General features: G+C 43.7%; 1 protein-coding gene across 3 annotated transcripts in view; it reads left to right on the top strand.

Moving 5' to 3' along the window:
* ADK (adenosine kinase) overlaps positions 1–23,708 on the top strand; it is a 258,251-nt gene that overhangs the window by 2,267 nt on the left and 232,276 nt on the right. The window contains exon 1 of one of the 3 annotated variants that reach the window (XM_077454046.1): positions 21,938–22,101. The exons of 1 other annotated variant lie outside the window; for it this stretch is intronic. In XM_077454046.1, coding sequence (XP_077310172.1) covers positions 22,088–22,101 — 14 coding nt within the window. In that variant the 5' untranslated portion in view covers positions 21,938–22,087. Of the gene's footprint in view, positions 1–21,937; positions 22,229–23,708 lie in introns of those variants that run through there. One more of the 3 variants, XM_077454044.1, reaches the window with a different exon arrangement.

The following is a 23,708-nucleotide window of genomic DNA, read 5'->3' as shown; positions in this document are numbered from 1 at the left end:
ATCTAGGCTTACCTGTAGGTGAAAGTGTGTTGTAAGGGTTTACAACTACTTTAAGGCTTACCTGTAGGTGCCGGAAATATCTCCTGAACCTCCACGGTTTAGGAGATATTTACACTAAAGCCATGCGCTGATGTCTATGGCGTATGCGCACTTTAGACAGGGCGGATCGTGCCATTTCTAAAGGGGTCATGCATTCCTGGCGGCTCCCACGCCAGTCACAGAGCCGGAAGTTGGCGGCCCCGGAAGGAAGAGGGGTGAAGATGGACGCTCGCTGCTAGTGGGGACAACGGTGACATCGCAGGCTTTGTTTTCAGGTAAGTGACACATAATGGGCTGCTATGCGATACATAGTAGTCCATTAGGTTTTACCTTTGCAGGGAAATGGAGAGGAAGTAAAACCCATTAGGGTTTACTTCCTCTTTTAATATTCTTAATGGGAAACGTTCGTTTTGTTTGCAAATATTTAAAGATTCAAACTACCAGCAAAAATAAGTCCTTACATTTAAAGGGCACCTGTCATTTCAGATCCATCATGGCAACGCCTGTTAGCGGGCATCCACTCACTTGCTGCAGCCATGTCCTTCACCTTGTTGTTGTCACTGCAGCATTACCAGCCCTCCCATTAAAGTGAATGGTACTGTCGGTGAGTCAACAAGCGGGTCAGAGGAGGAGCCGCTGTGGGTCAAAGACAGTTGCTCTTTAAAAATGATGATTTTAAATCGAGCCTTTTTATTTGTGATTTAAATCAAATCCACCATGACTGGAGACCAACCCATACACATCACCACCCTCCCATATGGTCTCCAAGATGAATTTCTAGTATTTTTATCTGCAGCTTTGAGTAAACTGACACTGGGTGATGCTGCCTTGCACTAATGTCCTCCTTCAGTCTCTTCCTGTCATAAGGTGACAACGCTCTGTACCCGTCTCCTTTGTAGTCACATGAAGACAACAAGCAGCTGGGATATGCACATCACACTGGCAGACATCCCAAGCTGAGAAAACTCATTTCTGGGAGGTGGTAAACTTTATTTTAAATTTTTTTTAAGGCATTTTTAAATATTTTTTCACAGTGCTTCTGTGGAAGGGGGTGGGGTATGTGTCAGTAGTTTTTTATTTTATGTATTGATTTTATTATTTCATATAATTTTTTTATTTACAATGATTTTTGAGGGGAGGGGTTGGGGCAGTGGACACTGTTGGTAGGGCAAGGGGTAATGGTGTCAATGGTTTTTTTTTTTTTTTTTAAAGAGGACAGGGGACCAGAGGAGCACAAAGGGAGCAGCTCGGAATGATCGGTGCAGCGGGAGGGACAGCTGTTAACACCGATCTCCCTGTATAGGTTTTTAGCGAACAGACGAGGGAGGGAGAGAAGGAGAATCGACTGTCAGCTACAAAGCTATACAGGGAGATCGGTGTTCACAACTGTCCCTCCCACCACATGCGATCATTCCTGGGATATCTGGAGGCACTTGCGGATACACGGGAGCCACAGTAGAAATGTGGGAAACTCCCGCACCTCACAGGAGACTTGGCATGTCTGCACTGGCATGGCTCACCGTTGTCAGATCTGAACGATGACATGCACCTAAAGACATGTACCTGGCTGGATCACATAATTAAAGCAATAGTAAACCCAAGGGCAAGCTTTTTATTTTATTATAGAGCAGCGTACCAATTCTTCAATGAGATGGCTGTGTTGGTTTTCTTTTTTTAGGCTTTCTTCTTATTTCATCTGGTGATCCAGCCAGCAAATCCGTTTACATGGATGAGACAAACCACCTCACACTGGCAGGAGGATTATAATGATCCGCTTTTATTTATTCATGCAAAATCTTTATCCCAAAAGATAAGAAAACAGTTTGCTGCACCTGATTATAAAGCGTGAGCTGGTGTTTGGCTTCACTTTGTTAGTGTATTTAAATCTGTAAATACATGATTAGACAAATCCCAGGCCACCATGGGGACTAGAAATTGCGCACCTTGCATGCTCCAAGCCTGACAGCTGAGACTGCTGTGACCCACAGTAGATTGGAGTGCCCATCGGGCTTGTTTTTCAGTCTGGGAGTGTAATGTTGATGGTTCTGAGCCCACTGCTACAGGAGTGTCGGCAAGGGAGTGAAGCTTGTCCCAGCTCCTGTGGTCACTAGAGAAAAGACGGGAATCCTTGTATCGCACATCCACAGGGTTGTGAAAAGAGACAGCCTCAGCCTGAGCTCCCACCAGGTCATGCCTCCAATGCTCGTCCCCCCAGGAGCTTAGTCATGGGGGGGGGGGGGTTGAAGCTGCTGCCAGCTCCCGCCCACTGCATCTCGACATTGAGTGGCCCATCAGTCTGGGATGGCGGTGACTGGGCCTGGTGCTCGCTTCCACCTGGGTGTCGGTGGTGAAGCTAAATCCCTGATAAGAAAAGGAATGGAGCAGGCCTGAGGGGCTCCAGGGGGCAGGGGTTATTTATTATTATTATTATTATTATTATTATTATTATTATTATTCAGGTTTTATATAGTGCCAATAGTTTGCTCAGCGCTTAACAAAATCAAGGCAGACATTACGTTTACATTACAATTTGGTACAAGAGTAATCGGAGGGCCCTGCTCATTAGAGATTACAATCTAAAAAGGGAGGGTCAATTGATACAAAAAGTAATAGCTGTGGGGGATGAGCTGATGAAGTAAAACTGTTAGCAGGATAGGCTTCTTTAAAGAGAAGGGTTTTCAGGGATTGTTTAAAGATGGATCGATTGGGGTAGGGAGTTCCAAAGGATGGGAGAAGCTCTGAAAATCTTCGAGGTGAGCATGAGAGGAGGTGACAAGGGAACTAGAGAACAGGAGGTCTGAAGAGAGAATTGCGCTGTATCTCCATTGCAGGCTGTGATAGAACTAGCATGTGCTGTACCTCTTATGAGTTCTTGGGGATCCTAAGAAGGTTAATGGGCGAAAGCTGAGAGACATAACTGCGTGTAAACATGTGTCTGTAAAGATGCATATCAGGGCTACATAAGATGAGAAGGGGTTTTGTCATTGAAAATAAAGCTTTGTTAAAAAAAAAAAGTCTCCTGTGCGCATCCATCCAGAGTTGTCCCACTAATACAGGAGGTGTGTAACTGGCCAGCTCACCAGGTGAAAATGGAGGGGAAAAGGCCAAAAATAAAAATGCAGCCGCCACATCTGATTGGTAAGCTGCAAAATATTACATTTATGGTTTTGGATTTAATACCATTTTAACCACTTGTCTATCAAGATATTTATAAATGTCATGGGAGACGAGGGGTAAATCAATCTCAGCCATGAGCCGGGTACTGGCTTTAAAGTATACGTCAACCTTTACTAACATGTTACACCTGTATTTTTTTGGGTGTTTCAAGTTACTAATGCAGCACCCCCCATTGTGACAGCAGGCAGGGGATCCCCTTTCTGTACTCGCTGTCAAAATGTGAAAACGGTGCAGCTGTGCAGGGCTTTGCCCACACAGTCATTCATACAGATCTGCGACTGAGTAAATTACCGTCGGCCACCATGCCAGACAGCTTGTAGTGCTCAATGAACTGTGCGGGTGCCGATGAACACGCTCGTAGTGTATTGATTATTCCTGCAATTCAGTTAACTATTTCGCCGTATCTGGAGGTATGGGCGGGCGGCTGTATTGAGTGTCTACAGGAGCCTGGCCTTGCACCAGCGATCCACAAATCATGGATGGGTACAATGGTCTGCAGTCTCCATTTGTAAGAAAAAAATAAATGCACATTTGTTTGCATGCAAAATCATGTGCAATTTTTATTTTTATATTATAACTTTTTTAATTAATTTTAGGTATAGAAGATAAATTACTACATGTTGTACGAAAGGTAAAATGAAGTATAAGGAAATAAATCCACACTCCTATTAAAGCAGAGTTCCAGCCTGTGCAAAAAACCTAAAAGTAAGCAGCTGCTAACTTTCAGGCTGGGTTCACACTGTCTTGGCATGCTCCCTGTTTCAGATCTGATTACAGCCTGAAATTTGGGCTGAATTTGGACCTGAAACGGACCAAAAAAACGCACAGGACCACCTGTGCAAATTTGCACCAGAGCCGCAGTGGAGATATGTGAACCGTCTCCATAGAGAGCTGGTCAAAATCTCCTGTTATTGCGAATTGGATGCAGATTCTCAGCATCCAATTCACAATAGTGTGAACCCAGCCTTAAAGCGGGAGTCCACCGGGACTCCGCGATTTTTATTTTTTTTTTAAAAGCCAGCAGCTACAAATACTGCAGCTGCTGACTTTTAAAATAGTGACACTTACCTGTCCAGCGCGCCCGCGATGTCGGAACCCGAAGCCGATCGCTCGGTCGTCTCTCGGGTCCTGCCGCCGCCATCTTGGGTATGGGAATCAGGAAATGGAGCCTTTCGGCTTCATTTCCCGGTTCCCTACTGCGCATGCGCGAATCGCGCGGCGCAATAAGGACGCTCCCCGCTGCCTCTGGGAGCTGTGTGTTTCCCAGCAGGCAGCGGGGCACTTGCGGAAAGGGGCGGGCAGTTGCGGAAAGGGGCGTAAGTTACGCCCCTTTCCGCAGACAGCTATCCCGGAAGTGGGTGCTGTTACCTGGATTATCCAGGTAACTGCACCCCCCTCCCCCCTGAAAGGTGCCGATTGTGGCACCGGAGGGGGGGAGGGTTCCGATGAGCGGAAGGTCCACTTTAGGGTGGACCTCCGCTTTAATCTAAGGACGCTTACCTGTCCAGGGTTCCTGAGATGTCGGCACCCCAAGCCGATTCATCCGTCTGCTTTGGGTGCAGGCATTGGCATTGTAACTAAGGGAAACAGCAGTGAAGCCTTCGGGGTTTACTTCCTCTTTAAAGTAGGCGTAGGATGTCAGCTCCTTGTGATTTGTTTGTAATGATTATTTCTGCATGCTGCCACATGGCTCAGTGTTTTAGCAGTGCCAGTGATTGTACGGGTATCAGTTTTCATTCATATGGCATGGTGCCATGTTCTCCTCTGACCTTTGGGCCTTGTTCACACCAACCTGTACACTGAAACACACGTGTGTTGTGTAGGGGTGGTGCAATTTTATAACCATACACCCCACTATATACTTCTCTCATTATTATTATTATTATTATTATTATTATTATTATTATTATTATTATTTATTTTATTTTTTTAATTCTTCCCCCTCATTCAAGTTGGTGAGAACTGCATTTGCATAAAGAGCTTGGCGGTTAGAATCCCAGTATGTGCATAAAGTTTGCATGTTCTCTCTGGGTTTCCTCCGAGTATTCTATTTTTCCATTTACCGTATTTTTCGGACTATAAGGCGCACGTAAAAGCCTAAATTTTCTCCCAAAAACGACCGTGCGCCTTATAGTCCGGTGCGCCTTATATATGACCTGTTGACATCGCTGGAGTTCTTTGTTAACAGTATCTGTCATCTTGACGTAAACCTTCGGACTATAAGGCGCACGTAAAAGCCTAAATTTTCTCCCAAAATCGACCGTGCGCCTTATAGTCCGATGCGCTTTATATATATGGAAATATCCATTTTATCAGCCGGTCGTTGCTAGTGCGCCTTATAATCCGGTGCGCCTTATAGTCCGATGCGCCTTATATATGGAAATATCCATTTTATCAGCCGGTCGTTGCTAGTGCGCCTTATAATCCGGTGCGCCTTATAGTCCGAAAAATACGGTACTTCCCACATGTCTAAGACCTGCTGTAATGTTAATTGGATCCCGTTCACATTGGCCCTAGTATGTGCATACTGAATATGCATGTGAGATGGAGACTGAATTGAATGTACAATTTATATATGTAAAGCGCTGTGTAAATTGTTGATGCTAATTAATAAAATCCATGTAATCAGTTTTTTTTTTTTTTCCAAATGATCCATCTATATAGTAGCCAGAATTTATAATCGCAATCGGTGATGAATGCGTGTTTGTGTTCCTCACATGCTCCCTTTTTAGGTTTTTATGTAGGGGGTAGTCAATGGGTTGGTAAGAGACGGGGGATGTTAAGGTGTAAGAGGGGAGGGGGTTGGGGCAGATGCAGGAAGATGGTGAGAAATATATAATGTTACCACACTGTCAAAAAGGCAGCTGCCAGCACCGCAAATGACCGTTGCGAATAATGTATCTAAAAATATAATGGCGCAGCGCTAATATCGTTTAAAATGAGGATGTATTAGTATTTTAGACTAAAATGGAACTCATAATAATGGTAATTATATCAAAGTGATAGTATAACATGAATATATAAGTGCAAAAGATTCCAAATATGTAACTATGAAAAATACAGGTGCAGTGAAGCAGACACCCTAGGGAATAAAATGGCGGTCATTGCAACTTTTTATCTCACGCGGTATTTGCGCAATAATTTTTCAAACGCCTTTTTTTGGGGGGGAAAAATAAACTTTCATGACTTAAAAATGAACAAAACAGTAAAGTTAGCCCAATTTTTTTTTTTTTGTATAACGTGAAAGATGTTACACTGAGTAAATGGATACCTAACATATCATGCTTTAAAATTGTGCACACATGGAATGGCGCCAAACTTTGGTGCTATAGGCGAAGCTTTGATATTTTTTACAGGTTACTAGTTTAGAGTTACAGAGGAGGTCTAGAGTTATTGCTCTCGCGCACGTGGCGATACCTCACGTGTGGTTTGACCTGTGTTTACAAATGTGTGTGTTTGCTTCTGAGCGTGAGCTACCGGGGACAGGGGCGTTAAAATAAATAAAAACTTCTTTTTTTTTTTTTTTTTTTATTTAAATTTTATTTACCACTTTTATGCCTATTAAAAGTAGGGGTGCACCGAATGGGTTTTTTTGGCGCCGATACCGAAAATGAAATATACACTAGGCTGAAAACCGAAACCGATACCGAAACATATTTTAAAAAAAATGTTTTTATACAGGAGATGGTCAGAGACTGGGGACGTGGTACAGGAGATGGTCAGAGACTGGGGACGTGGTACATGACACATGATACAATTGATACAATGCAGCCAGTGTCCCCTCATAGCAGCTAACCTGTGAAGAGAAGAGGAGAGCCGCCTCCGTCGCCTGCGGGTGATCTGTCTATCAAAGTGCCCGGACAAGGGGGAGGGGCTGCACGTGACGGCGCGCGGCCGGGAACACACAGCTATTGAACTGGAAAGCTGTGATGTTCCCGTGCTGTGATCAAACAGGTGGTGGAGGCGGCTCTCCTGCACTATAGCACAATATCTTTTCATGATGGGCGCCATTTTTGGCTCCATTATTGGCCGTTTTTTCTCGTTCGGCAAATTGCCGACAAGGGCATTTTTGGCCGATATGTTTTGGCGGCCGAAATTTCGGTGCATCCCTAATTAAAAGGAATGTAAACGTTCCTTGTAATAGGAATCTATCGTGACAGGTCCTCTTTATGGAGAGAGGCAGGGTCAGTAAGACCCCACAATCCACATCTCTCCTCCAGGCTGTAAAGCATAAGATCGGAAAAAAAAAATTCTCCGATCTCATGCTGACAGCCGCGATCGCGGCTTTGTTTACAATCCGACGTTATGACATCACGTCCGGGCCTCCAATGGTCATACAGTTGACTGGTGACCATCTGGTCACCGGAAATCTCTATGCTCGTCATCCGGCGGCGGGCGATTCTTTCTCCGGGCCCCTGATGGCACGGGAGTGCCCGGAGAAGCACTGGATGGCGGCGGGAGAGGTGGTCATCCCTTACCGTCACCTCTAAGAATGATCCGCTGCTTGATCGTTCTTATCATACAAAGAATCACCGGCTGGAAAGAATATCGGGATGATGCCTGTAGCTACAGGCATCGGTCAGATATCCCCCCACAATGTAGAGGATGGCATCTTACTATGGCCCGGTAGGGAAGTGGTTAAATTGCATATGTGTATCTTGCCGGTCACAACATTGATAATTTAGGCCGTCTCTAAAAGTGCATAAGAGTGAGAACAGAACACCGCCACCAATAATACTGGGGCTTACTGGAGTGTATGGTTTGAATAGGATCTACACCCCATGAATCATTCAGGCTTGCCAGTGGTTGCACACCAAATGAGTGAAGCACCTCAGAGGGTATAAATGATCACACCATTGGATGGATATCTATCTCCCTCTCCTCACTATAGCCACTGTCAACAAGGGAAGGTTAGATGAAACGTGTCGGATCAAGCCTACTGTTTCCACTGCGTTACCCTATTGGATTGACAAGCGCTTATTTTACATTATAAAAAATTAATAGTTACACTCACATTTTCTGAACAAATTTGAATGTGGATTCACGCTATGTGTGCCTTTTTATTCCTTTTTGGCCATTGATGCATGAGTCCACACCACAATATATTTTCTTGGAGCCTCCTTTGCCTTGTTGACCATGGCTATAGTGAGGAGAGTGAGATCGAGATCATCCAATTGTTTGATCGTTTATACCCGCTGGCTCTTTACCCCGATCTGTGTCCAGCCGGCGTGACCACAGGGGGACGTCATGTGACTCCCTCTCAGGTCAGCGAGTGGTTAATGACCATCTTGACTTCAAAGCCGCATGTCAGTGCGACTTGGCTGACATCTGTGCGACTTCATGGACAGATGTTTATGAAAGTCGCACCTGAAATCACCAAAAGTAGTGCAGGGACTACTTTTTCAAATAAGTACTGCACTGTAAAGTTGGTGTTGCACTGATTTCAACGGTTCCACTGCTGACAAATTCATCACTTCACTTCTGCTCTTTCCTTTTCAATATGTAGGATGACCTACTAATTCGGACAGTGGATTGGAAGCTACCAGCTTCCTCCTAGTCCAGACGGCTCCACTAGAGGGAGCCGAGAACATCTGACAAGTTTGTCATTAGCATCTTGTATCTAGATTATTGGATCTGCTTGGCCTTACCAAATAAGCTGCCTTTTTCAAAGTTGGCAGGGTGGGCAGGAATCATGGGCTCTCCAACCACCATCCCCCCCCCCCCCCGCTTAAGACTGAGCTGACCAACAAAACGAGCAGTTAGAGGGTTGAGAAAAAACATTTAACAGTGAAAGGGGTACTTGCAATAGTTGGCTTTTAAAAAGGAAAGGGGGAGGGGGTGTTGTTAAACAACACATAAGCTGTTGCCCAGCAGGGGATACCATGGAGCATTCTTTAGTCGGCAACCTATACATCAGAAAGGGCTTCCCCTCTTCAGAGTAGACAAACATGTTCCATAACGTCCAGGTTTTTGAATCCAGTTCACACTTCTGCTGTGCCGTAAGCACAAGATCCTCCATCTATTTTATTCGACCCTGTTAAGCCACAGGCCAGTGGTCGGTGGCTGCGGGCGTTTCCAAGTAAGAGGGATTCAGTGGGGTTGAGGTGACGAATTATAGATTGTTTGTTTGTAAATTTTAGCTGGGATGTTTGAAACGTGGAGCAGAAAAAAGGCCGGGTGTCTCGGAACCTCATAATCCCGTACGTTTATGGACCATCTTTCAGACCTCTCTTCAGTAATGATGAAGTTTGGGGCAGGACCAATAGATGTATAACATTGTTTCTCGCTCCTCCTGGATTCTCCAACATCGATCGGTAGTGTTTGGGAAGAATTTATGTAGAAGAGTCAGCGTATGATGCCAATTTGTATGGGTTTTAAAAATGGTTTCCTAGATCCTCGTGGAAATTAAGGATGTGAGAGTAAACCTGATAGTATTGTTCTGTTGGTCTTGACTAATTTCGCTATACAGGGTAGGCGGTAATCCTCAAAGGGACATTTTTTTTTATCAAGCAGTAAACCGTGACAATCCCCAAACATTCACAAGTAGTTTCATTCCATGTAATTTAAAATGACTACACCAGTAGGATTCACCTACAGTAAATGTCAACTAATGTCTTTAGCATGTATAATAAAGTTGGGATTATGGCGCCATCTACTGGAAAAATATGGCAGATCATCAGCTATGTTACTAATAGGTGATCTCTCTTAGAAATATGTTTCCAATGTGATATTCCAGTTATGTGCAGTTTGTTTTCTGCTCACTTGTGAAACTTTTTTTTTTTTTTTTTTTTTTTTTTTTTTTTGTATACAAAAATGAAAGTCCAACTTTGGGATGGAGAAAAAAAGCCAATGCAGTTACATACTCTCCACTGATTGGAAAATTCTGGCTCTGAATGCACATGGGCATATTGGATTTCTCCAGAGAGACCACTCACAGAGCAGCAATCAAACTAGCTTGCAGGAGACAGACTCTTCTCCTCAATATGTGGATGATTTTTAACCACATCAGCTCCAGAAGGTTTTACCCCCTTTGTGGCCAGGCCATTTTTGCTATTTCCGCTGTCATGCAATGCTGTACCAAAATTACATTTTCTATACTTTTTTTTTTTTTATTTTTTTATTTTTTTTTTGATCACCTTTTGGATATTTTATTATAGGAAAAAAAAACTGACCAAAAAAATAAAAACAAATAATCAAAGCTCTTAATACATTTTTGGCCAAAATTTATTCTGCTACATGTTTTTTGGTTTCAGTAAGTGTACAGTCATACCCCACTTAAGTACACAATGGGGTTTATTTACTAAAGCTGGACAGTGCAAAATCAGGCTCACTTCTGCATAGAAACCAATGAGCTTCCAGGTTTTATTACCAAAGCTTAATTGAACAAGCTGGTGTTAAAAGCTGATTAGTTTCTATGCAGAAGTGAGCCTGATTTTGCACTTTCCAGCTTTAGTAAATAAACCCCATTGTGTACTTAAAAGTGGGGTATGCTTGTATATTGATTGGTTTGTGTGAAGGTTAAAGCAGCTACAAACTATGGGATATATAATAGTAATGGTGGCAATCAGTGACTTATAACGGGGCTGAGATAGTTTCCGCCCCAATGTCAGATTGCCCGCTGCACTAACTGCCACTGACATCACCAGTGAGATTATTACAGTGATCAGTGCTAATAATATTCACTGTCACTATACTGATGACGCTCTGGGAAGGGTTAATATCTAGGGCAATCAAGGGGGTTAAATATGTGCCTAACAAGTGTATATATTGTGTGCTGCTTTTACTGGGTATCTAGTGGTTTTCATTCTCTGCTTAGCAGGGAATGAACAAACGAGATCCCCGTCACTGAACACGGCTCTGTTGTGCACATTCACAGAGCTGTGTTCAGGGAAGCTCTGAGCCGATCATTGGGTGCCGACGGTCATCATTGGCTGGGCCTGGATGAATCCGGATTCTTGCCCCTGTTTTCTTGGAAAATCCACACACAGTACTGATCAATACTCTCACTTAACATCAGGGTATGACGCAATGGAAATGCACGGTATATAGAGATCCTTTTCCCAAGTCAAAAAAGGAAAACGGAAAAGTTGGCCCAATTGTTTTGTTTAATGTGAAAGATGTTAGACTGTGAGAATCGTGATCTATCTTCTAAGCAAAAAAATTGTGATTCTCATTTTAGCCAGAATCCTGCAGCTCTACTGCACACATGTGAAAGCTTGTGATAAACGATACATGCACTCTTGGTACTTCCTTTATTCTAGCAACAAAAGGAAATTTACACTGCAACAACGCACACGTGTAAATGTCACTCGCTCTGCATGCTTTACTGCATTAAGAACACTTTTTATGCAGGAGAAAATCACTTCAGTACTATGCCATCTAGTGGCAACTTTGGTGCCTGCAGCCAGTGAACAGCATACAAAGTACTCATACTGTGGGGGTTCCCCTGCCCCGTCTTGGTATATAGAGCATTTTTCTTTTGCAGGATGCCATTACTTTAGTGGTGATGGGGTCACTTTTTTTAAGGTTGGTTAGTGGTTTGGATCTTGTAGGTGTCTGTCAAAGGTGTGGTGAGCTTGCTGCATATGTGGTCTTTGCAGCTTCACTTTTCTTGCCATGACGGAAGTGTTCTCTAGCACTCCTCCAGCCATTTGCGTGTTCTGTAATTGTAATCTAGAGGCCCAAAAGAAAACTATACAAAAAAAAATATATATAGGCAGTGACTTTAAATTATTTGTGTTGTCCTTTTTATCTTTCATTTACTGTTTAGTTGCTGACTTGAGACCCGTTGGGCATAAGCTAGCTTTTTTTTTATTTTATTTATTTTTTTTTTTTTTTTAATGGTGGTCCTGTTCAGCTTTAAAAATGAGACGGGACCCTACCACCAATAATTGGTGTCAGTAGGAGTTTTTGGCAGTAAATTGCATTGCTGAAGTTTTGTTTTAGTATGTGGGTGAAATGGCTTAAAATATAGCCAGCATAAGGATGACTTCGCTAAGATTGCAGCCCTAAAGTAAACCTTTCCCAAGGGAGTTATGAATGGTGTCGCTGCTGAACACCCTTCTCCATAATGCTAGCTGCTTGGCTTTTCAGCTTAACCAGCTTGGTGCAAACCCTGTGTAACATGTATGCATATAATAAAGGTAAAATTCAGTCCCACCTACTTGTTCTCGATAAGTGACCTGAAGTACTAAAACTAAAAAGCCAGCAGGTCCTTAGGACAGCCAGGTAACAATCACTTGCAAAATTAGTGTCAGTTGTTGCTTCTAAGTGGCATCAACCAAAATTGGAGACCTCCGCCTTGGTGGACAAAGATGCACTCCTTGCTGTGAAAGCTGTTAGGAAAGCAGCGTTATTATTATTTGCTAATAACCTTATAAGGAATGAATATGTGTGCAGGAGAAATTGAGAGCGAAATAACGAACAAAGAACCTTTTTGGCATTGTTTTTTGCAGCCAGTGGCAAGCTTTCTTTTGCTACATTTCCTTTTTAATCGTAAAAGGAGGTTGTCAATATAAAAATATGGGACCTGCATCACTGATTTGATGGTGTGGACTTGAACGTCATTATACGCTAAACTATTTTAGTTGCTTTCCACCAAGTTTTTTTAGGGCTCATTTACAGGAGTGCAGAGGCCTGTACACCATGCGAGAGCTGTTTGTCTATGCTTGTGGAACTACATGCAAGTCCCCATTGAGGTGTGCAGAGCTATGAATACAGTGTGCGTTTTTAGGATGTGTACCCGTTTCTGTCAAACTCTGATGTGTGGCCAATTCTGTACAGCCGCCGAGTCTCCTTTGACCAACATAGGCTGTCTGCATACAGCTCTTGGTTGTAACAGAAGTAAAAGCAAATGTTTCTTGGCCTTGGTGTGGTCTCCTTTTGCATGACCACACAAATACCCCATCCAGCTCCTTCTCTGAGACCCTGGTGAACCCTGGACTCTCAGGAATCGTAAGGGTGTGCTGTACAACCACTGTAAGATATGGGACGTGATGAGACGCAAACTTAACCCCCCCCACGCATAAACAGACACCCCTGTGGGACAACCCTTGCCTACCTGAATTGCTACAATTACCGGATTGTAACCTGTGGATCACTAGTGGGGTGGTCTACTTAGCAGACATGTACTGTGGAAATATCTTAAAATCGCTCCAACATCTTTAACCACTTGCAGACCGGACCATTTTGCTGGTCAAAGACCAGACCACTTTTTGCGATTCGGCACTGCGTCGCTTTAACTGACAATTGCGCGGTCGTGCGACGTGGCTCCCAAACAAAATTGACGTCCTTTTTTTCCCACAAATAGAGCTTTCTTTTGGTGGTATTTGATCGCCCCTGCGGTTTTTATTTTTTGCGATATAAACAAAAATAGAGCGACAATTTTGAAGAAAACGCATTATTTTTTACTTTTTGTTATAATAAATATCCCCCAAAAATTTATAAAAACATATTTTTTTTCCCTCAGTTTAGGCCGATACGTATTCTTCTACATATTTTTGGTAAAAAAAAATCGCAATAAGCGATTGATTGGTTTGCGCAAAAGTTATAGCGTTTACAAAATAGGGATAGTTTTATAGCATTTTTATTAATAATTTTTTATTATTTTTTTTTTTTTTTTTACTAGTAATGGCGGCGATCAGCTTTTTTTTTTTTTTTTTGTTTTTTTTTTATATTGTGACTGCGACATTGTGGGGGACCCATCGGACATTTTTGACACATTTTTGGGACCATTGTCATTTATACAGTAATCACTGCTATATAAATGCAGTGATTCCTGTGTAAATGACACTGGCAGTGAAGGGGTTAACCAGTGGGTGGCAGTGTAGGGGTTAAGTGTTCCTAGGGGCGTGTTACTAACTGTGCGGGGCTGGGCTTTCATTTAGTGAACACTGATCTCTGCTCCAATCACATGGAGCAGAGATCCGCGTCACTAGTTGCTAGGCAGAATGGAAAAATGCTGTTTACACGGCATTTCCTCCATTAGGCCGCTCCGTGAGACAATCGCGGGGATGCCCGCGGCGATTGAGTCCGCGGGTCCCGCGACCGGACTCACGGGGGTCCCGACCAGCGTGGGAGCGCGCCGCCGGTGGCGCGCTCCCGATGGCAGGGCGGCATTGAATATTGGACGTACCTGTACGCCAATATGCCTGCCCGTGCCATTCTGTCGACGTACATCGTCGTGCGCTGGTCGGGAAGTGGTTAAAGATGACTTTGGCCTCTCCAACTCCATGCATTTCTGCTACCGTCGGCTTCGCCACGCCCTATGGGCCCAAATCCGTGACTCCTCCCTGAACATTGAGCAACTGGAGATTCTTTGTATAAGTCTTGAGTCTCAAAAGTTGATTTATACGTTTTACTCCAGCCCCGTGTGTCCTACTGCAGTGGCGCTAGTATATCAGCTGAAAGACCGCTGGGCCGGGATGTGGGGGAGATGGAGGAGGATGAGTGGGAGGAGGTACTGGATGCCTGCAAAAAAGTGTCTCGTAAGGTCTCGGATCATCTCACACAATTATACATTTTACAGAGGTCCTACCTGACCCCCTCGTGCCTAGCCAAGTTCAGAGACAATTACAGCCCACTTTGCCCCAGATATGAAGGATCTAATGGAACTTTTTTCACATTTTATGGTCTTTGGTTATGCAGGACTATTGGTCCCACATGGTGAAGTTCATTCATGGCAAGATGGGTTCCCCCCTAACACTATGCCCCAAACCAGGTTTACTAGGAGCGTTCCTGGACCCTGACTCCGACAGATTTCACCATATATTTTTACAGGAAACACTGTTTATAGCCAGATTACTCGTTGTGAGGAAATGGCTCAGGGCCATGCCACCAACCATCCAGAAGTGGGTTGCTGCAATTAATGCTGTGCTACCCTACAAAAAGGAAATTTTATGCTCATAGAGAATACCATTCAAAGTACGGAAAGATTTGGGATACTTGGTTGGGAGAAGCCTCCACCTGCGATGAGCTGGATGAAAACTCCACTTGATTAGAATGAGGGTAGGGCGGACACGCTCTCCTCCATATTATACTAGTAAAATTAGGAGGTGAAAGGTTGATAACATAAATACATGTCTACAATGATGCTTAAGAATAATTTTATGTGGTTTTTCAATACTACTTCTGCGTGGCTCTGTAACCGTGCGACATCTGCATCATGAATACTGTTGCCCTGCAACCATGCATATTTTTCTAACGCTCAAACATCTATGCAGTTGATAATATGGACAGTGCAAAAGTTGAAGCGTTAGATTGAAAATTGATGCTTCATCTCGAATTTGAAAGGGGTTGAAGCATTTCAAGTCTATAGCAATTCGCTGCAAATGTGGCAGCATGGGTTTGTGACACGTTGTTAGTTACTAGGTGTTTGTGGTGCGGTTTTAACATGGAAATAATGCATGTCCTATTAACACTATAGGCGCCTTTCGGTAAGCATCAGTCTTTTTGAATAAGTGTAAAAACAAATGAACAGGTCAGTGTAGCCCATCGCCAACTGTTTCTACTGCAATTGTCAAGTGTTGGTAGTAGACTAGCTTGATTCTTAGTATTAAAGCAAAGACAATTATAGTAATACTATTATTTTCAAAAACGCCTCGTCTCCTGAGATGGTGTCGATTAAAAGTAAAACCAACTGTGACTTTTTATGTAGCCCAAAACAGTGGAAATATTACAGTTCGAATGGCCCCCGAACCTGTTTGTCAGATCAGCATGTGATGAGACTGGTGCAAGACAGACAGGTTCGGCTTGTCACGCTCTAGTAGACTTCAACAAAATTTACATTTTTTTTTTTTTTTTTTTTTTTCACCCCTGCCAACGAGAGAGAGACCCCTGCCCTGCAAGCGATGTGTGTGGATGCAGGGATCTGTCCCGCTGTGATTTGGTATTCTGACAGTGGGGCTTGCCCCTCTCATCAGAATACACTGATCAGCACTGCAAACGCTAGCTGCAGCAGCTGATCAAATGCTGGCTTTCCAAAAGGAATTGGCCAAATTCCAGTCATGTCCAATGTGTTTTTATCCTATGTGTTTTTTATCCTATGTGTAGTATTGAAGATTGTGGCTCATGGTATATATGGGTACCAGTCCATTTTAAATTGGCACTAGACAAACCTTGAAATGTCAAAGTGACTAAGTGTACCCCTCTTCGAAGTGACTATTTCTTGTGACTTCTAGTAAAAAAATTACTCTGCTGTATGTATGTATGTATGTATGTATGTATGTGTATATTGGTGGTGCACTAACATATCGGCCGAAAAGAAAAATTAGCTGTCGCCCTGCTAGATGCCACACTTGTATCATCCTGTCAGACTCCTTCCTCCTCTTCTCACGAGTGTCTTGAGATGCATCCTCCCAATGCCTGGTAGTGTGTGTCAGATCTGAATCGCCGTGCAGCCGCTGTAAAGATATCCCACCTCTTGTGATAGATAGCACACTGATCCAATGCCGGGAATCATTGTGTCATAAGAGGCAGGACATCGTTACAGCAGCTGCACGGTGATTCTGATCCAGCTCTGGTAGCGTGAATCTCATGTGTGTCAGTCACTGGTGGGCTGTACATGATGGGCACTGATGAGGCTGCATTGATCTCCTTGTATCATGTCTGCTAGAGGTGCATGAAATGGAAATTTTACCAATTCTATTAGCAGTGTGTTTAAGTAAGACTGCAGGCATGAGAAAAGAGATGCTTAGAGACTGCAATTTTTTTGAGAATTTCTTGCACTAAAGGTGCCAATAATATATGCATATTAATTTTAAATTGATAATTTAAAAGTAGAATGTAATACAATTTTATCTATAAAAATATATTTTATTTTTATTTTTTTTTAAACAGATGTTTTTTGACAAAGTACATCCTGCATTTTTGGTTTCGGCACCAAAATTTCCATTCAGTGCACCCCTAAAAAAAATATTAATATAGATTTATTTATTTTTCCCTTTTGTGTGTATTGGAACAAAACAACAAAAAAAAAAGGGATGGGGGGAAAAAAGCAAATGGGACACAATGCCACACAATTCCAAAAATGGGCTGGTCAAAATTCTTGCCATCCTTTAAGAATTGTGGAAAAATAAGATCGTTTCAAGCATGTGATGCTCCTTTAAACTGGCCTGGGGCAAGTAACGGGTGTGGGCAATATAAAAATCACACCTGAAAGCAGATAAAAAGGAGAGAAGTTCACTTAGTTTTTGCATTGTGTGTCTGTGTGTGCCACACTAAGCATGGACAACAGAGGAGAAGAAAACTGAGGATTTGAGAACCAAAATTGTGGAAAAATATGAATAATCTTAAGGTTAAAAGTCCATCTCCAGAGATCTAGATTTGCCTTTGTCAGTGTGCAACATTATCAAGAAGTTTGCAACCCATGGCACTGTTGCTAATCTCTAGTCCTACAAAGAAAAGAACACGGTACCTACAGTGAAATATGGTGGAGGTTCAATGATGTTTTGGGGTGGTTTTGCTGCCTCTGGGTGCTTTGAATGTGTACAAGGCATCATGAAATCTGAGGATTACCAAAGGATTGTGGATTGCACTGTAGAGCCCAGTGTCAGAAAGCTGGGTTTGCGTCCGAGATCTTGGGTCTTCCAGCAGGACAATGACCCCAAATATACGTCAAAAAGCACCCAGAAATAGATGGCAACAAAGCGCTGGGGAGTTCTAAAGTGGCCAGCAATGAGTCCAGATCTCAAACCCATAGAACGCCTGTGGAGAGATCTTAAAATTGCTGTTGGGAAAAGTTGCCCTTCCAATAAGAGACCTGGAGCAGTTTGCAAAGGAAGAGTGGTCCAAAATTCCAGGTGTGCGGTGTAAGAAGCTTATTGATGGTTATAGGAAGCAACTGATTTCAGTTATTTTTTGCAAAGGGTGTGCAACCAAATATTAAAGAGGGATTCCACCTACAAAAAAATATTAAAAGCCAGCAGCTATAAATACTACAGCTGCTGACTTTTAATAAATGGACACTCACCTGTCCCGGGTTCCAGCGATGCTGAGGCTGATCGATCGCTCGGCTCTCGGCTGCTGCCGCCACCATTCTAGGTGAGGGAATCAGGGAGTGAAGCGAATTGGCTTCACTTCCCGGTTCCCTACTGCGCATGCGCGAGTCGCGCAGCGCAATAGGAATTGTCCGCGCTGTCTCTGGGACCCGTGTGTGTCCCAGCAGACAGCGCGGCAGGACAGGAAGAGGCATAGACTCACACGGGAGTCTATGCCTGGAAGTGGGTGTAAATACCTGTCTTTGACAGGTATCTCCACCCCCCTGAAAGGTGCCAATTGTGACACCGGAGGGGGGGAGGGTTCTGATCAGCGGAAGTTCCACTTTAGGGTGGAACCCCGCTTTAAGTTAAAGCGGACCTCCACCCTGAAGTGGAAGGTCCGCTCATCTGATTCCCCCCCCCCCTCCGGTGCCACAATTGGCACCTTTCAGGGGGGAGGGGGGGTGCAGATACCTGGATAATCCACAAGCTAGCCGCAGATTCTGGGAAACACTGTTCCCAGGACACAGCGGGGACTAGTAGAGACGCGCATTGCGACTTGCGCATGCACAGTAGGGAACCGGGCAGTGAAACTGCAATGCTTCACTTCCCGATTCCCTAACAGAGGATTGCGGCGGGGGCAGCAGAGAGACGAGCGATTGCTTGTCATCTGCCGCCGACATCGCTGGACCCTGGGACAGGTAAGTGTCAATTTTATTAAGTCAGCAGCTGCAGTATTTGTGGCTGCTGGCTTTAATATTTTTTTTTTTAAAGGTGCAGCTCCTCTTTAGGGGTGCCAAGATTTTTGACCAGCCCATTTTTGGAGTTTTGTATGACATTAAGTCCAATTTGCTTTTTTTTCCTCCCTTTTTTTTTTTTTTTTTTTTTGTTTGTTCCAATACACAAAGGGAATACGCGTGTATATATCTATATCTTTTTATTTTATACATTTCTCCTCTCTATATGCTGCTAATGGTAATCTGCACATTGTGGACTGGGTTTATATATAATTTACTTTTTCAGGTTGATTTCGAAGTAGGTTTGTTTGCCTGAATAAACCACTAAACTGCACACTGTTGCAGAGGTTACAGATTACGTAAATGCCATGAGATGAACTTGGACTTCTCCCCTTATAGTGCAGCGTGTCCCAGCGAACAAGAGCACAGAAAACTGTGGGGCACAGTGAAAGGTCATATAAAAGAAAAATGCAGTTCAAAATGTTAGCATGGCTAACTAGAAGTTACGCAAAGAACCAAAAGGCTCATAACCCACAAACCTCCTATTGGAATCTAAAAAAGGAGACGTTTTTTTTTATTTTCCTAAAACCAAACTGTGCTCAGAAGAGGACGGGTAAATGTGCTCATCACTGGATGACGATCCAGTCTGGCTGTCTGATCTGTTATGTCCTAATGAATTTAGTTCATTATAGTTAGTAGCAAAGTGACTGATATTATTCAGATGTGTTCTGCCCAGTGTGATCTGCAGCTGAGTTGGAGTATATACAGTACGTACATGCCAAGAGAAGAATATATTGCACTCTGTAGCTCTTCTGTGTTATTCTAGTAGTCTGTTCAATATGACTTTATCATCTGTATAATGAAGACCACTTTCACGTTGAGGCAGTTTTCAGGCATTTTAGCTCTAGAAATAGTGCCTAAAAACTGCCTCCCATTTATTACAATGTATGCATTCACACCCGGGTCGTATGCTTGCGGGACGTTCAGTAAAGTCCTACAAGCAGCATCTTTGGTGCAGCTTGGGAGCTCTGTAATGAATGGGCAACACAGGAAGTTTTAAACCCCCCCTTTTTTTTTTTTTTCTTCAAGCGCTTCTAAACGCAAACGTGGCTAATCGCGGCATAGCAAACCTTACTGCCACTGACATCTCCAGTGACACTAATACATGGTTTAGGAGATATTTACAAAAGACAGGCATCGCTGTCTACGGCACACAGGCGCACTGAGCATGGCGCTCCTAACTTTGATCATGCTGTTAGTGGCGGCTCCCGTGCGCATGCGCAAGAGTGGCGTCATCGCAGCTCCGGCTTGTTTTTTGGGCTTTACGTCCTCTTTAATGTGTGCTGTTTTTACTAAACAATGTGCCAGTTTTTTCTCTCTCCTTTGCATTGCTGCTTTCTGTGGAGAGCCCTGTGTTTTTTTTTTTTGTTTTTTTTCTTTTCCCAACACAGGGCTTTTTTCTGTGGTTCCCTCAGCCGATAAAAGGGTTCTCTCCATAAATTATTAGCCGGGACCCACTGATCAGCTTGAGGTGCAGCGAATGGCAGCTCACGCTTCCAGGGGCACGTGCGGACCCGTAAGAAAGCTGTGACACACATGTCTTGTGGTGGTGCCTGTACGAGCCAACCTGTGGCAGTAAATGTATTGCGGAGGGTTGGCGAGCTGTTTTATAAAGTTGGGTGTCCTGTTGTGGCAGATGGTTTTTACTTAAAAAATAAAATAAAAAAAAATTAAAAAAAAAACTTCTCCAATTTAGTAGAATTGGGCTTTATTTTTATTATACACAATTTGTATAGCGCCAACAGTTTACGCAGCGCTTTACAATGCATAAGGGGAACAACACAATTGCAGTACACTACAAAGGGTACAGGAGGGCCCGGCTCGTAGAGCTTACATTCTAAAGGGAGGGGGTGGTGGTAGAAAAGGTAATGGCTGCAGAGAAATATTTGATGAGGGTGGCTCGCGGACAGTTAGGTGGGTGTGGAATAGGCTTCCCTGAATAAAGAGTTTTCAGGGATCTCCTAAAGGTGGACAGGGTAGGGGCTGATGGGACAGACTGGGGCAGGGAGTTCCAGAAGATGGGAGAGTCTCTGGAGAAGTCTTGAAGGCAAGCATGAGAGGAGGTAACAAGGGAGCTAGAGAGCAGGAGGTCCTGGGAGGAGCGGGGGGCACGATTTGGGCGATATCTGCAGATGAGGTTGGTTGATGTAGATGGGGGAGATGTTGTGAATGGCTTTGTATGTTATGGTTAGTATTTTGAACTTTTACACGGTGGGGTAGGAGCATTCACACCTGAGCGTAGTGGCAATGCGCATTTCTGTGCAGGTTTCCGAAACGCAACAAGACCTGTTTAGCTGACCTTCTTTTTTAACACCCCAAACATACTAGAAACAGATGTTTTGTCGCACTGAAGTGAACTCCAAAATAAGGTACAGGAGCTTCTTTGTAGGACAAGTGAATGGTGTGCACCAAGGTGTGAGGCTTCTGCATTGCTTGTATGTGATTGGAGCTTTCCTACCTACTGGAATATTTCTGTACTCATTGTAGGAGATTTCCTAAAACTGGTGCAGCTGTCCTATAGTAACCAATCCGCTTCCAGGTTGTTTTATCAAAGCTTAATTGCAGAATCTGAAGCCAGAATCTGATTGGTTACTATGCAGAGCTGCGGCAGTTTTGATGCTTGAAGTAGGGTGAAGGTTTGTCCCGGATGTTATTGGATCTGTATATATACAGTGTAGATTCTCTCCATGGCCGGTGTACACATGTCCGGGAAGGATCTCTGTCCCTGGAAATGATTAGAATGTGTTTTTGTTGGGGGGGGGGGGGGGGGGGTTGGATGTAGAGGAGGAGTAGTGAAGCGCACAGCCTGTGTAGGATAAGGCCACATGTGTGCCTCTCAGTGTAGGAGGCGATAAGATAAGGATTTGGGAGCTGGGTGTGTAGCGGGCAGAGCCCCCGGGGCTGGCTGGCCATATGGTCTCGGAACGCTCTGGCGCGCTTTAGCCAATCGCTTGCACGGCTGGGCGGAGCTTCCGGTTCATGGTGGAATGATAGCTCGGCTGTGCTGGAAGCACGCTGCTCCAGTATTACACACACAGGAGTGTCAAGGATCGGCCCCGGGCATCTCTGCACTTGTGATCGCCTCAGCTCTGTGTCACCATGCCAGCCTTGAGGTAACCTCCCCTTCTGTGTTTACATGCCAACCATTGTCAGCAACTCGCCTGTCTGCTCTGTCATCTCTGCTGAGGTAGACAACTTTTCCATACACATGCATCCTTCTGGTAGCCCCCTCTGCCTCAGGTAGCCATGGAGCACACATTATTATTATTATTATTATTATTATTATTATTATTACAGGTGTGTGTTTGCTTTTCTCTGTTCTTTTGCATGAAGTCTGAATTCTGCGAGCAAACTGCTTCTATAATGTGAACAGCTGACATGGAATACTGATTTCCCTGACCATCTGGGTGATAACATGATTGTGATTTGTAGGTGATCGAGTGCAATGTGTGTTTAATGTCCCCGAAATATCTCCCCAATGTCACAATGTGTTCTGCTGCTGGACACCCACCTGTCGTCTTCCCATGGCTTTGACCAGAGGCTTTGTGTACAGAGGGAATGGAATCTGGATTTTGTCAATATTTAAAATTTCCTGAACTGTTGCTTAATGTCACATTTAAACCTGCCTGACATTTGGCAGTAGGCGGGATTTGGACATTTCGGCTTGTAACCCTTTGCTGGTCAGTTTTAATGGCCTCTACCTCTGTGGGCTGCAGTGTAATTCCAATCTCTTTGCTAGAGGGAACGATGTTGGTTTATTTCTGGGACACAATCCAACCTGCTTTGCCCAATTGACTTATTCATTGACACAGTTACGATGTACTTGTGGCAGTTAACTCTAATGACACTGCATATGCAACAACCTTCTTTTGGTGTGTTTTTTTTTTTTTTTTTTTTTTAAGGAATTCAGCAGCTGATAGGACTTTTAAAGATCCTTTTTGTTCGTCAAGTCATGTCTTATAACCATATCTTGTTATCTTGAAACCAGAACTAATTCAAAAGGCTTTATTAAATACTTTATGTTCCTGCTCTGCTGCAGCATTACATAACCTTATAAAAGTATGTATGTCTAAGGTCAACCATACACATTCAAACCATTCATGGGCAGGCTCAATGTACCAAGTTGATCGCTCAACTTTAGTACAACCAGCCTGCTGTATTCTCTTGCGATTATCGCTAGTGGCTGCTATAGCCGCTATCAATGACCACTGTCTTCTCCCAGTGCGGATGACCCAACCCCCCCCCCCCCCCCCATATCCCTCCACCCCCCCCCATATCCCTCCACCCCCGCGAGGAGAAAAGACAATGACCTGGCTGGAGGGATTCCTCTGTCATCACCCGTTGTTGCAGGAAAGAAATTTGCACCGTGTATGGCCGGCCTAAAGTTGAAGAGTGGGATAAGTGTGTATTACAGCGGTATAAAACCCAAAAGCAAACCTCCATTATGGTGCAGATTATACAGTCTTGGGGTCCATGCAGCCTGGGCTTTAAAAAAACAAAAACAAAAATAAAAAATGCCTGTTCCCTTGGCAGAAAAAAAAACATCCATATAGGGCTCTTATTTTTTTATTTTATTTTTTTTGTCCGCTCCAATCAAAGGCAAACCATAATGTTTTTTTCTTTTTTCCTGCATCTAAATGTATCAAACTGTCATGTAGATGTAGCAGTTGGAGGGTTCAAACCATTTAACACTGACGTGGGTGCTTACAATGATCAGCTT

Source organism: Lithobates pipiens, unplaced genomic scaffold, assembly GCF_037356315.1.
Source record: "Lithobates pipiens isolate NorthernLeopardFrog02 unplaced genomic scaffold, aLitPip1_a1.2 Scaffold_25, whole genome shotgun sequence".
NCBI lineage: Eukaryota > Metazoa > Chordata > Amphibia > Anura > Ranidae > Lithobates > Lithobates pipiens.
This window is presented reverse-complemented; position numbering and strand designations above follow the sequence as displayed.